Source organism: Atractosteus spatula, chromosome 25 (assembly GCF_055471065.1).
Source record: "Atractosteus spatula isolate fAtrSpa1 chromosome 25, fAtrSpa1.hap1, whole genome shotgun sequence".
In the NCBI taxonomy this organism is placed as follows: Eukaryota; Metazoa; Chordata; class Actinopteri; order Semionotiformes; family Lepisosteidae; genus Atractosteus; species Atractosteus spatula.
In genome coordinates, this window is record NC_142730.1 from 1,504,309 (window position 1) to 1,518,874 (window position 14,566).

The following is a 14,566-nucleotide window of genomic DNA, read 5'->3' on the forward strand; positions in this document are numbered from 1 at the left end:
CATTAACACTGCACTGAGAGAGAGAGGGGTTAATACAGACACACTGACTGGACACTCCAGTACATTAACACTGCACTGAGAGAGAGAGGTTAATCTGGACAGGTGTGGGGTTGAGTGTTAATGGTCACAGCTGTCGGTCGTGGTCTTTGTGAGAGAGCCTGTGAGTGACAGGCAGGAGCAGAAAGACCCCCCAAGGTCAGGGTCGGGCTGCTGAGGAGGAGCAGGCTCTGCTGGAAAGAGACTCGAGCGCGTTTCTCCCTCACAGAGGAGCCGGCTGTGCCCGGGGGGGGCGTGTCTGGGTGGCGCCAGGCGGAGAGACAGGCCGAGCTTGCAGCCACAGGAGAGCGTGTGTGTCTGGACGCTCCGCACTGACGAGCAGCAGCAGGCCGGCGGTGAAGCGCGACGCCTTTGTGTCTTCCGGACGTCCCGCCGCGGGCGCCTCAAGAGCACCTGTCGCCGCTCGCCGCTGGGAAAAACAAGCGTGTCTCTTCTGCCATCTGGTGGTCAGAGTGGAGACGGCAGCAGACAGGAAACCAGGTGTTCTTTGTCTCCACCTGCTGGCCGAATGCAGGTAAAACAGTGCTTCCTGAAGCGCCGTTGGACATGAGGTCCAGCTGTAACTCCTGCCTCGACAGGTCGACGGTCGCTGAGAGTTAAAGAAATGAAATCAGCAGAGAGACGTGTGTCCAGTGATAATGCCACCTTTATTTCTGATTTCTACAGCTCTAAGATCGATTAAGGAGCCTGTACCCTCGGTCAGTGCCAGGCCCTGGTGTGGCTAGAGCCTGGCACAGAGAATGACCGCAGAATCTCTCTGGCCAGCCCCACGTCGTCTGCAGCGATGGACAGGGCCTTGTCCACCTCCCTCCGGCCGTATCCCTCCCTCAGCAGCACGGCCACACACCTCTCCCTGCCTCCTCTGGAGAGCCGCTCTCCTGTCTCCTGGGTGTCCAGCACGGGCTGGATCCAGGGTATTCCAGCTGAGAGAGGGGGAGAGAGGAGAGAGGAGAACACAGAGGGAGAGGAGAACAGAGAGAAAGGAGAGAGGAAAGAGGAGAACAAGGTAAAAAGAGGAGAGAGAGAGGAGAACGGGGAGAGAGGAGAGAAAGAGTACTGTTAAGTGCTGCACAGCAGGACCCAGAGTCTGGCTGTCTGACTCCCTGACTCACCCTGTCACTCTCTCTGTGTCTGTTTTGCCTGGCTCTCTCTGCCTGACCCTGTCACTCTCTGACTGCCTGTCACTCTCTGTCTGACACTATCTCTCTGTCTGAGTGTGTCTCTTCCAGCCTGCCTGTCTCTTTCTGACTACCTGTCTCTCTGCCTGACTCTGTCTCTTTCTGACTATCTGTCTCTCTCTGCCTGACCCTGTCTCTTTCTGACTGCCTGTCTCTCTGCCTGGCTGTCCAGCTGAGTGGCCATAGAGCCTGAGAGTCCATCTCACTCACCGTTTCTGATGGGCAGCGAAGGAGAAGGTGTGTCTAACTCAGAACTGGTGTTGTTCCTGGAGACAGAGACAGGGGGTGATAGAGGGAGACAGGGTTAATGCTGTCTCACGGGACAGGGCAGACAGTCTGAACCTGAGTCATTATGCCTGCAGTAGCCGGAGTGGTCTCCAGGTGGCACTGCTCACTCACCTGCTCCCTGCACCTCGCTGTGGGGGTGTGGAACTCCCAGAATCCTCGTCTTCACTGCTGGACCTCTCCTGGCAGTGGCTTGTGGGTACCGGGGGGGGGGGGAATACATTGATAAGCAGCAGCAGGATGAAATTGATTAGAAATAATTAGGTTTATACAGAACAGAACGTCTCTTAATCTGAATCCTGTACTGGAATTTGATCATCTATTGATGTGTGTCTGAGCTGTGTCTTCATGAGGGTGTCCCTGTCTGTCTCTCTCTGTATGTGTGTCCCTGACTGTCTCTTCTTGCCTGTCTCACATTTCACAGAATCTGTCTACCTCTGTATCCCTCTGTATGTGTGTCCCTGTCTGTCTCTCTCTGTGTCCCTGTCTGTCTCTGTGTGTCGGTGTGAGTGTAGAGTTTAACCCTTACCTGAACACCATGTCAGAGAGGCTGTGCTGCTGTCTCTCTCTGAGGGTGACAACACCATGGGGCTGCACAGACAGTCACAGTGAACATCAATTCCCACAATTCCTCAGTGTGCTGGTCGCTGCTTGCTGAGGTCAAAGCCTCATAGAGCTTGTGTTACCATATTGATCAACCCTTTACCCTTACCCAGTGTCTACCCTAATCCTTAACCTGAACTCTGACCTCTACCATCTAACATGAACACTGCCCTTTTACTCAATCTCTGACACTAACCTGTAAAGCCAGTTCTATTCCTAAAAAAAAAACAACTTTAACCTCAAACTCATAAACCCCCTGCCCTAAACCTGAACTCACAGCCCCCACCCTCAGCTCTCATCCTAAACTAAACTCTAGAACTCTACACAGATACCTTAACTCTCACCCTTCTCTAGCACTGAACTCTTATCTCTTAACTCCCACCCTGAGCCCACCTCTGACCCTGAACACAGAACCCTTAACTCACCCTGAACTCGTAACCCTTAACTCACCCTGAGCCCATCTCTGACCCTGAACACTTAACCCTTAACTCACCCTGAGCCCACCTCTGACCCTGAACTCGTAACCCTTAACTCACCCTGAGCCCATCTCTGACCCTGAACTCGTAACCCTTAACACACCCTGAACCCATCTCCGACCCCGAACTCAGAACCCTTAACACCAGGAGTCCACACAGCGCCACCTTGTGAAGACTGCGGTGCCCGCGGTGAGTCAGGGAGCGCACAGCGCTACTCACGTCACGGTCGCGGCCGTACTGAAATGACATGTCTGTGGCAGAGGGGCGGGGGGGCAGGAGGGGGGGCGCCCGCACAGGGAGGGTGGGGGTCGTGCACCCGGGGTGTGACCCAGAGATCGAACCAGCCTGGGAGGGCAGAGGGAGGGAGGGAGAGGTGGAGAGAGAGAGAGGGAGGGAGAGGGGGAGTGAGAGAGAGGGGTGAGATAGAGGGAAGGAGAGAGGGATGGAGAGAGAGGGGGGGGTGAGAGAGGGAGGGAGAGAGGGAATGAAAGCTGAGCCCAACGACGAGCCCCCTGAGCCAGCTGGTCCTGAGGCTCACTGACCTGAGCCACACTGACACCAGCCAGCCTCAGGACAGCACTGCTAGAATCAACCACATCACAGCACAGATCAAACAGCACTATCTCACACACTGGGACACACACACACAAACACAACACAAACTGGAATGCTACAGAACCCTAAACAGACAATACACACTAGCCGAATATCTAACCAAGCTAAATAACAGCAAAGAGAAACAGACCCTGACGAAGTACAGGCTCAGTGACCACAGCCTGGACACAGACGCTGGACACAGGCAGACCTGGCTGCCCAGAGAGGACAGGCTCAGTGACCATAGCCTGGCCATAGACACTGGACACAGGCAGACCTGGCTGCCCAGAGAGGACAGGCTCAGTGACCACAGCCTGGCCATAGACACTGGACACAGGCAGACCTGGCTGCCCAGAGAGGACAGGCTCAGTGACCACAGCCTGGACACAGACGCTGGACACAGGCAGACCTGGCTGCCCAGAGAGGACCGGCTCAGTGACCACAGCCTGGCCATAGACACTGGACACAGGCAGACCTGGCTGCCCAGAGAGGACAGGCTCAGTGACCACAGCCTGGCCATAGACACTGGACACAGGCAGACCTGGCTGCCCAGAGAGGACAGGCTCAGTGACCACAGCCTGGACACAGACACTAGACACAGGCAGACCTGGCTGCCCAGAGAGGACAGGCTCAGTGACCACAGCCTGGCCATAGACACTGGACACAGGCAGACCTGGCTGCCCAGAGAGGACAGGCTCAGTGACCACAGCCTGGCCATAGAAACTGGACACAGGCAGACCTGGCTGCCCAGAGAGGACAGGCTCAGTGACCACAGCCTGGCCATAGAAACTGGACACAGGCAGACCTGGCTGTCCATAGAGGACAGGCTCAGTGACCACAGCCTGGACACAGACACTGGACACAGGCAGACCTAGTAATGCTCCAGATGTTTATATGTAACATACAGAGACAGAGAGAGAGGAAGGAAGACAGAACTCACCTTCTTCATCAGGGCCAGCTCCTCCATCACCTGCTCCACATCCTCCAAATCATCCTCATCATCCTCATCTTCATTCTCATCCCCCTGCTCTGCGCTCTGCCCTGCTCTCCCACTGGGGGGGGGGTCGAAGGGCTCGATGGCAATCAGCTCTGTCCCCCGGATATCACAGCGACAGAACGGGCAGGAGTGGCTGTCTGACTTCTGACAGAGAGAGAGGGGTGATTACAGAACGACACAGGGTCTGTACAGAGAGAGGGGTGATTACAGAACAACACAGGGTCTGTACAGAGAGAGAGGGGTGATTACAGAACAACACAGGGTCTGTACAGAGAGAGAGGGGTGATTACAGAAAGACACAGGGTCTGTACAGAGAGAGGGGTGATTACAGAACAACACAGGGTCTGTACAGAGAGAGAGGGGTGATTACAGAAAGACACAGGGTCTGTACAGAGAGAGAGGGGTGATTACAGAACAACACAGGGTCTGTACAGAGAGAGAGGGGTGATTACAGAAAGACACAGGGTCTGTACAGAGAGAGAGGGGTGATTACAGAAAGACACAGGGTCTGTACAGAGAGAGAGGGGTGATTACAGAACAACACAGGGTCTGTACAGAGAGAGGGGTGATTACAGAACAACACAGGGTCTGTACAGAGAGAGAGGGGTGATTACAGAACGACACAGGGTCTGTACAGAGAGAGAGGGGTGATTACAGAAAGACACAGGGTCTGTACAGAGAGAGAGGGGTGATTACAGAACGACACAGGGTCTGTACAGAGAGAGAGGGGTGATTACAGAAAGACACAGGGTCTGTACAGAGAGAGAGGGGTGATTACAGAAAGACACAGGGTCTGTACAGAGAGAGAGGGGTGATTACAGAAAGACACAGGGTCTGTACAGAGAGAGAGGGGTGATTACAGAAAGACACAGGGTCTGTACAGAGACAGAGGGGTGATTACAGAAAGACACAGGGTCTGTACAGAGAGAGAGGGGTGATTACAGAACGACACAGGGTCTGTACAGAGAGAGAGGGGTGATTACAGAACAACACAGGGTCTGTACAGAGAGAGAGGGGTGATTACAGAACAACACGGGGTCTGTACAGAGAGAGAGGGGTGATTACAGAACAACACAGGGTCTGTACAGAGAGAGAGGGGTGATTACAGAAAGACACAGGGTCTGTACAGAGAGAGAGGGGTGATTACAGAAAGACACAGGGTCTGTACAGAGAGAGAGGGGTGATTACAGAAAGACACAGGGTCTGTACAGAGAGAGAGGGGTGATTACAGAAAGACACAGGGTCTGTACAGAGAGAGAGGGGTGATTACAGAAAGACACAGGGTCTGTACAGAGAGAGAGGGGTGATTACAGAACAACACAGGGTCTGTACAGAGAGAGAGGGGTGATTACAGAACAACACAGGGTCTGTACAGAGAGAGAGGGGTGATTACAGAAAGACACAGGGTCTGTACAGAGACAGAGGGGTGATTACAGAAAGACACAGGGTCTGTACAGAGAGAGAGGGGTGATTACAGAAAGACACAGGGTCTGTACAGAGAGAGAGGGGTGATTACAGAAAGACACAGGGTCTGTACAGAGAGAGAGGGGTGATTACAGAACGACACAGGGTCTGTACAGAGAGAGAGGGGTGATTACAGAAAGACAGAGGGTCTGTACAGAGAGAGAGGGGTGATTACAGAAAGACACAGGGTCTGTACAGAGAGAGAGGGGTGATTACAGAAAGACACAGGGTCTGTACAGAGAGAGAGGGGTGATTACAGAAAGACACAGGGTCTGTACAGAGAGAGAGGGGTGATTACAGAAAGACACAGGGTCTGTACAGAGAGAGAGGGGTGATTACAGAACAACACAGGGTCTGTACAGAGAGAGGGGTGATTACAGAACGACACAGGGTCTGTACAGAGAGAGAGGGGTGATTACAGAAAGACACAGGGTCTGTACAGAGAGAGAGGGGTGATTACAGAAAGACACAGGGTCTGTACAGAGAGAGAGGGGTGATTACAGAACAACACAGGGTCTGTACAGAGAGAGAGGGGTGATTACAGAAAGACACAGGGTCTGTACAGAGAGAGAGGGGTGATTACAGAAAGACACAGGGTCTGTACAGAGAGAGAGGGGTGATTACAGAAAGACACAGGGTCTGTACAGAGAGAGAGGGGTGATTACAGAACAACACAGGGTCTGTACAGAGAGAGAGGGGTGATTACAGAACAACACGGGGTCTGTACAGAGAGAGAGGGGTGATTACAGAAAGACAGAGGGTCTGTACAGAGAGAGAGGGGTGATTACAGAAAGACACAGGGTCTGTACAGAGAGAGAGGGGTGATTACAGAACAACACAGGGTCTGTACAGAGAGAGAGGGGTGATTACAGAACAACACAGGGTCTGTACAGAGAGAGAGGGGTGATTACAGAAAGACACAGGGTCTGTACAGAGAGAGAGGGGTGATTACAGAAAGACACAGGGTCTGTACAGAGAGAGAGGGGTGATTACAGAAAGACACAGGGTCTGTACAGAGACAGAGGGGTGATTACAGAAAGACACAGGGTCTGTACAGAGAGAGAGGGGTGATTACAGAAAGACACAGGGTCTGTACAGAGAGAGAGGGGTGATTACAGAACAACACAGGGTCTGTACAGAGAGAGGGGTGATTACAGAAAGACACAGGGTCTGTACAGAGAGAGAGGGGTGATTACAGAAAGACAGAGGGTCTGTACAGAGAGAGAGGGGTGATTACAGAAAGACACAGGGTCTGTACAGAGAGAGAGGGGTGATTACAGAAAGACACAGGGTCTGTACAGAGAGAGGGGGTGATTACAGAACGACACAGGGTCTGTACAGAGAGAGAGGGGTGATTACAGAACGACACAGGGTCTGTACAGAGAGAGAGGGGTGATTACAGAAAGACACAGGGTCTGTACAGAGAGAGAGGGGTGATTACAGAAAGACACAGGGTCTGTACAGAGAGAGAGGGGTGATTACAGAAAGACACAGGGTCTGTACAGAGAGAGAGGGGTGATTACAGAACAACACAGGGTCTGTACAGAGAGAGAGGGGTGATTACAGAACAACACGGGGTCTGTACAGAGAGAGAGGGGTGATTACAGAAAGACAGAGGGTCTGTACAGAGAGAGAGGGGTGATTACAGAAAGACACAGGGTCTGTACAGAGAGAGAGGGGTGATTACAGAACAACACAGGGTCTGTACAGAGAGAGAGGGGTGATTACAGAACAACACAGGGTCTGTACAGAGAGAGAGGGGTGATTACAGAAAGACACAGGGTCTGTACAGAGAGAGAGGGGTGATTACAGAAAGACACAGGGTCTGTACAGAGAGAGAGGGGTGATTACAGAAAGACACAGGGTCTGTACAGAGACAGAGGGGTGATTACAGAAAGACACAGGGTCTGTACAGAGAGAGAGGGGTGATTACAGAAAGACACAGGGTCTGTACAGAGAGAGAGGGGTGATTACAGAACAACACAGGGTCTGTACAGAGAGAGGGGTGATTACAGAAAGACACAGGGTCTGTACAGAGAGAGAGGGGTGATTACAGAAAGACAGAGGGTCTGTACAGAGAGAGAGGGGTGATTACAGAAAGACACAGGGTCTGTACAGAGAGAGGGGGTGATTACAGAAAGACACAGGGTCTGTACAGAGAGAGAGGGGTGATTACAGAAAGACACAGGGTCTGTACAGAGAGAGAGGGGTGATTACAGAAAGACAGAGGGTCTTTACAGAGAGAGAGGGGTGATTACAGAAAGACACAGGGTCTGTACAGAGAGAGAGGGGTGATTACAGAAAGACACAGGGTCTGTAGAGAGGAAGAGAGAGGAGGGTTAATAGCACAGGGAGAGACAGGGGGTCTGTACATTAGAGTACTTGATGACAGGTATTACAAGTAGTCTGTGTTACCTGCCAGGCATGCAGACAGGGCTGGCACATGAGGTGACCACAAGGCTCTATTCTCACATTCTTGTCCCGTTCTGTGCAAATCTTACAGAGCTGAAAACTGCTGCCCATCTCACAGTACAGCTCATACTGTTCCTGAGGGTGAGAGGGGCAAACACACTGAGCTACTGGCACTCCAGTACATTAACACTGCACTGAGAGAGAGGGGTTAATACAGACACACTGACTGGACACTCCAGTACATTAACACTGCACTGAGAGAGAGAGGGGTTAATACAGACACACTGACTGGACACTCCAGTACATTAACACTGCACTGAGAGAGAAAGGGGTAAATACAGACACACTGACTGGACACTCTAGTACATTAACACTGCACTGAGAGAGAGGGGAGTTAATACAGACACACTGACTGGACACTCCAGTACATTAACACTGCACTGAGAGAGAGAGGGGTTAATACAGACACACTGACTGGACACTCCAGTACATTAACACTGCACTGAGAGAGAGGGGTTAATACAGACACACTGACTGGACACTCCAGTACATTAACACTGCACTGAGAGAGAGGGGTTAATACAGACACACTGACTGGACACTCCAGTACATTAACACTGCACTGAGAGAGAGCGGGGTTAATACAGACACACTGACTGGACACTCCAGTACATTAACACTGCACTGAGAGAGAGGGGTTAATACAGACACTGACTGGACACTCCAGTACATTAACACTGCACTGAGAGAGAGCGGGGTTAATACAGACACACTGACTGGACACTCCAGTACATTAACACTGCACTGAGAGAGAGGGGTTAATACAGACACTGACTGGACACTCCAGTACATTAACACTGCACTGAGAGAGAGAGGGGTTAATACAGACACACTGACTGGACACTCCAGTACATTAACACTGCACTGAGAGAGAGAGGGGTTAATACAGACACACTGACTGGACACTCCAGTACATTAACACTGCACTGAGAGAGAGAGGGGTTAATACAGACACACTGACTGGACACTCCAGGACAATAACGCTGCACTGAGAGAGCAGGAAGATACTGTGTTACCTGAGTGACCTTTATTCTCTCCTTGTTCACTGACTCGCACAAACAGCTCAAATCTGGGTTAATGTCTCGTCCATCTGGATAGAGATATCTGCACCAACACAGCCCAGAAAATTTGATTCATATATATACTATTCAAAAAGAAAGGGCTCAATCGTTTAATAGTCAATGTGCTTCATGTATATAATATTACAGTCATTATTCAGTAAAGACACAGCCCTGTAATATTCAATGTGCTTCATGTATATAATATCACAGTCATTATTCAGTAAAGACACAGCCCTGTAATATTCAATGTGCTTCATGTATATAATACTACAGTCATTATTCAGTAAAGACACAGCCCTGTAATATTCAATGTGCTTCATGTATATAATATTACAGTCATTACTCAGTAAAGACACAGCCCTGTAATATTCAATGTGCTTCATGTATATAATACTACAGTCATTATTCAGTAAAGACACAGCCCTCTTATAGTAACTGTGCTTCGAGTATATAATATTACAGTCAGTATTCAGTAAAGCCACAGCCCTGTAATAGTCATTGTGTTTTATGTATAAACTATTACAGTCAGTGTTCAGGAAAGGTACAATCCTTTGAAATAAAATGCATATAACAGCATACAGTACGTGTAACAGCATGCATGTTCAGTATACATGTTACAGACGTGTTAGGTGCACTCACACCCCCTCTCTGTAGCCCTGGATCAGTGCCTGGTACAGGGGAGTGTTGTGGGGGATGGTCTGTACAATATTGCCATCTTCTGTCACATGACCGATCGCCCACTGGCCCATCCTGGTGCAGCTGAGTCGGTAGATGTAGCTGAGAGAGAGACAGAAAGGATGATAGGACAGTAGACAGACGCTGGTCAGGCTGAGGCATTATCACAGTGCTGTCAGACAGCAAACATGCCGGTCAGTCAGTGGGCTGATGTGTTAGTGTATAGTGGACTGCTCAGTGTGTCTGGTGGTTAGTGTGTCAGTATGTCAGGTCAGTACCTCCCAGGTCGGTTGCTGTACTTCTCCAACCGGCTCTTGACCTGGTCATAAGTGAGGAAGGCCATGTACCCTGGGTGAGTGACCGCCAAGTGATTCCAGTTTCTTAATAGAGTGGACCAGGGCTGGACAGAGAGAGAGGGGTTAATACAGACACACTGACTGGACACTCCAGTACATTAACACTGCACTGAGAGAGAGGGGTTAATACAGACACACTGACTGGACACTCCAGTACATGAACACTGCACTGAGAGAGAGAGGGGTTAATACAGACACACTGACTGGACACTCCAGTACATGAACACTGCACTGAGAGAGAGAGGGGTTAATACAGACACACTGACTGGACACTCCAGTACATGAACACTGCACTGAGAGAGAGGGGTTAATACAGACACACTGACTGGACATTCCAGTACATGAACACTGCACTGAGAGAGAGAGGGGTTAATACAGACACACTGACTGGACACTCCAGGACATTAACACTGCACTGAGAGAGAGGGGTTAATACAGACACACTGACTGGACACTCCAGTACATTAACACTGCACTGAGAGAGAGAGGGGTTAATACAGACACACTGACACACAGAGTGGAAGACTCTGTCTACAGAAATGCACCTGGAACAGAAGAGTGAAGATGTCAAACTCAAAGATGGAAATGTGGTCATTACAGGTGAGGTCGAGGGTTGATTTCAAGGCCATGGACTCCATGCCTTCCTCAAAGCTGTGCACCTGACGCAGCTGCTGCCTGAAGGAAGACCATGGCACTACGCACCTGAGAGAGAGACAGATTAGCACGCCTGCGTCAGAGCACACTGCCCAGGGCGTCCACTCTCTTCCTCGTCCTCACCTGCTCCCGAATGCTCGTCTCCAGAACTCGCCGGCGTCACTCTTGGTCAGCCTGTAGGAGTCACCCTGAAAGCGTCCCCCCGGAAACAAGGACCGGAGCTCGGAGAGCATGTGACTGAAGATCAGAGACAGCTTGGTAAGGTTCCTCCTGGGAGAGGGAGAGAGAGCTGATACACACTGGCCGGGAGAGAGCTCCACACACACATGGTCCTCCTGTGACACACACAGTCACACAGTCACTGTCACACACACAGTGGTACTCCTGTGAAACACACGAGACACACACACACACACAGATGTAGTAGCGTCTCTGTGAGGCTTCCCACTGACTCTCAGGGCCTTGTTATTGACTCTTCTCTCCCCCACAGGGTGAGGGCGGTCCTGTCCATTGTGGGGACGCAGCGTGTGTTATCAGGAGCTGCAATCTCAGGGACACACAGAGACACACACACTGACAGGAGCCGCACACACCCAGCCCGACAGGGCGAACGCCGCACGCAAACAGGAAGTTCTTGCCTCAGCTTCCTGTCCTTCAAGGGCCTGCAGCCGCTGTGCTGCTACCTGGCTGATGAAACTTTCCGTTACTTCACTGACCAGCCCCCCTCTGCCCTGCCTGTAACCAGGGCAACAGCTCTGCTTCGACAAACGGGGACGCTGTCTGCCCCGACGTGGGCGAGCTGTCTGCAGGCTCTCTGCGCTGGGACGGCGGAGCTGGCCTGCAGACCTCCCCCTGGTCTCCTCGTCGCTGTCAGAGATGTGCTACTCATGTCTGACTGCGCTGCTCAGCTCTCCTCTGGTACCCTGGTAACTCTGGCAACAACCTCTGCACACCCTGTGGGTCACCCACAGCTGGTGTCATGAGTTACTGTACCAGCCTCTCTGTGCCCAAACCTGCCCTGTACTGTGCTTTTACCCTGATCTCACTGGGCTTTACAGCACTGTACTGTGCTTTTACCCCGATCTCACTGGGCTTTACTGCCCTGTACTGTGCTTTTACCCTGCTCTCACTGGGCTTTACTGCACTGTACTGTGCTTTTACCCCGATCTCACTGGGCTTTACTGCACTGTACTGTGCTTTTACCCCGATCTCACTGGGCTTTACTGCACTGCACTGTGCTTTTACCCCGATCTCACTGGGCTTTACTGCACTGCACTGTGCTTTTACCCTGATCTCACTGGCCTTTACTGCACTGCACTGTGCTTTTACCCTGCTCTCACTGTGACTTCCTGCACTGTACTGTGCTTTTACCCTGCTCTCACTGTGATTTACTCAGCTCTTCAATGTAGATGCACTGACCTCTGCTCTAGGAATCTATTTTCTACATTGGGAGTGTCCAGTCCAGGTCCTGGTGGGCTGGTCAGTATGTCTGCAGGGCTGTGATCACACCTCACAGGAGGTGCTCCTTACTCTGCTCATAGACATTTAGCACACTGTACTCCTTACTGTGCTCATTAGTTAGTTAATGAGTACACTGTACTGCTTACTCTGGTCATAGACTGCTCAAAGTTAATTAAGTAGTACACTGTACACCTTACTGTGCTCACAGACATTTAGTACACTTCTTTACACAGAGAGTGGTGGGAGTGTGAAACAAGCTGCCCAGCAATGTTGTTGAAGCCAGACACAGCTGGATGGTCTGAGGGCCCCCTTCATGTGTGACCTGCCCTGTGTCACAGACCACCGCCCCCCGCCGAAGCTGACCGCAGGGAGGCCACGTCTGACGCTCGAACCCGGGGGCCTCTCGGGCTTACCTGTGGCTGGAGTTCTCGTCGAACATCTTCTCCCGCCCGTCCTTGAAGAGCAGCACGGCGCGGTCCGCCTTGTCCAGCAGGTGGCGCAGCAGGAGCCCGAGGTACTCGGCCTCGTCGCTGGCCGCCGCCGCCCCCCCGCGGGACCCCCACACCAGCCGCAGGTGGCCGAGGGTGTCCGGCACCAGCTCCGGCAGGTAGGGGGGGCTGTTGCGCAGGCCGAGCCGCGGGTTCTCACACAGCTTCTGCAGCCTCTGCAGCCGCCTCCCCACCTTGTCCAGCGTCCGGCGGTCCGGCCCCCTCGCAGACGCCATGGGGGTCTGTCCAGCGCTCCCTGGAGACCAGGCCTGACTGGGGCCAGAGGACAACGAACAGGAAGTGATGAGCAATCTCTTTGTCTGTCTGTCTGTAGAGACGCAGAGCAGCACAGAGAGAGAGAGACAGGGGAAAGAGAGAGAGACAGGGGGAGAGAGAGGGAGACAGGGGAGTGAGAGAGACAGGGGTTAGAGAGAGAGAGACAGGGGTTAGAGAGAGGGAGACAGGGGGGCAGAGAGAGAGACAGGGGTGAGACAGAGATACGGGGGGTCAGAGAGGGAGAGGGGCAGGAGGAGAGAGACAGGGAGACAGAGGACAGAGGAGAGGAGGAGCTGGAGAAGGAGAATCAGAGAGAGTGCTGGGCTTCTGTTGGAAGAAAGCACCTTCAGAGCCCCTAGACTCTGTGACTGTCAGGCTGGTCCCCACAGAGATGCTCAAGAACAAATAGCAGATCCCCTCTCCAGGACCAAGATGCTGAACAATAGACAGCAGATCTCCTCTCCAGCACAAAATCTCTCTAGAACAAACAGCAGGTCTCCTTTCCAGCACAAAAACTATAGACAACAGGTAGCAGATCTCTCCGGGACGAAGACGCTCAAAAACAGACAGCAGATCACCTCTCCAGCACAAAAAAACTACTGAGAACAGACAGCAGATCTCCTCTCCGGGACGAAGACGCTCAAAAACAGACAGCAGATCACCTCTCCAGCACAAATAAACTACTGAGAACAGACAGCAGATCTCCTCTCCGGGACGAAGACGCTCAAAAACAGACAGCAGATCACCTCTCCAGCACAAATAAACTACTGAGAACAGACAGCAGATCTCCTCTCTGGGACAAAGACGCTCAAGAACAGACAGCAGATCACCTCTCCAGCACAAAAAAACTCCTGAGAACAGACAGCAGATCTCCTTCCCCAGCACAGTCCTCAGTTCAAGCAGTGTCCAGCAGGAAGCCAGACAGGGCTAGTGGACACTCCTGTCCCGTGTCAAACAAACACACTTGTCTCTTTCACGTCAGTGACCTTCATTTTAAACGCGTGCAGAAGACAGAGTGAGAGAGAAAGCTTGGGGCCGAAGAGGAAGATCACTACCCCCTCGGTCTCTCGTTCTCTCGTTCTCTCGCTCTCTCGCTCTCTCTCACTCTGAGCCTTTGATCTATTTCCTGGTCTCAAGCAGACAAACAGGTTTGGTCTCATTGCCGATGAAGCGCACAGGCGCAGACAGAGAGGGGAGATTTTGGTTGCCGTGTGACGAGAACTGCCTGTTGCCCTGGCGTGTGTCCAGAGAGGAGCAGGCACAGACATTCTGCAGGACTGAAGGAATGTGCTGCACTGGCAGGCTGGAGGAGCTGAGTCTCTTCAGTCTTCAACAGAGGAGGCCTGATTCAAGTGCTCAAAATCCTCAAAGATACGAGTGCAGTGGACCTCTTCAGAATCAACACTGAGACGTGAACCAGTGGACACAGGCGGAATCTACAGGGAAGAGCATTTAAAACTGAGAACAGG

The 14,566-nt window shown here is 52.0% G+C and overlaps 1 protein-coding gene across 5 annotated transcripts; it reads right to left on the reverse strand.

Moving 5' to 3' along the window:
* Nucleotides 1–685: 685 nt before the first annotated feature.
* On the reverse strand, nt 686–14,205 carry cblc (Cbl proto-oncogene C). 5 transcript variants are annotated; one of them, XM_088905532.1, is made up of 14 exons: nt 13,676–14,196; nt 12,747–13,094; nt 10,996–11,142; nt 10,764–10,920; nt 10,141–10,262; nt 9,827–9,964; nt 9,143–9,230; nt 8,070–8,201; nt 4,134–4,334; nt 2,819–2,944; nt 2,050–2,111; nt 1,635–1,712; nt 1,446–1,501; nt 686–980 (listed from the first exon to the last, which is right to left on the reverse strand). In XM_088905532.1, the coding sequence occupies exons 2-14, from the start codon at nt 13,055–13,057 to the stop codon at nt 757–759; spliced, it is 1,842 nt and encodes a 613-aa protein (XP_088761658.1). In that variant the 5' UTR covers nt 13,058–13,094; nt 13,676–14,196; the 3' UTR covers nt 686–756. The 5 variants fall into 5 exon arrangements, with proteins under 5 accessions (XP_088761658.1, XP_088761656.1, XP_088761657.1 ...); XM_088905530.1 differs by having other exon boundaries at nt 13,442–14,147; XM_088905531.1 differs by having other exon boundaries at nt 13,928–14,119.
* Between the last annotated feature and the right edge of the window lie 361 nt (nt 14,206–14,566).

What these genes read in the sequence shown, in the direction of transcription:
- cblc (XM_088905529.1), bottom strand. Translation starts at nt 13,057, where the DNA reads ATGGCGTCTGCGAGGGGGCCGGACCGCCGGACGCTGGACAAGGTGGGG. An exon ending in AGTACGGCCGCGACCGTGAC is followed by an intron (nt 2,112 to 2,818) that starts GTGAGTAGCGCT and finishes CTGTCTGTGCAG; the next exon opens with CCCCATGGTGTTGTCACCCT. An exon ending in CAGCGAGGTGCAGGGAGCAG is followed by an intron (nt 1,502 to 1,634) that starts GTGAGTGAGCAG and finishes CTCTGTCTCCAG; the next exon opens with GAACAACACCAGTTCTGAGT.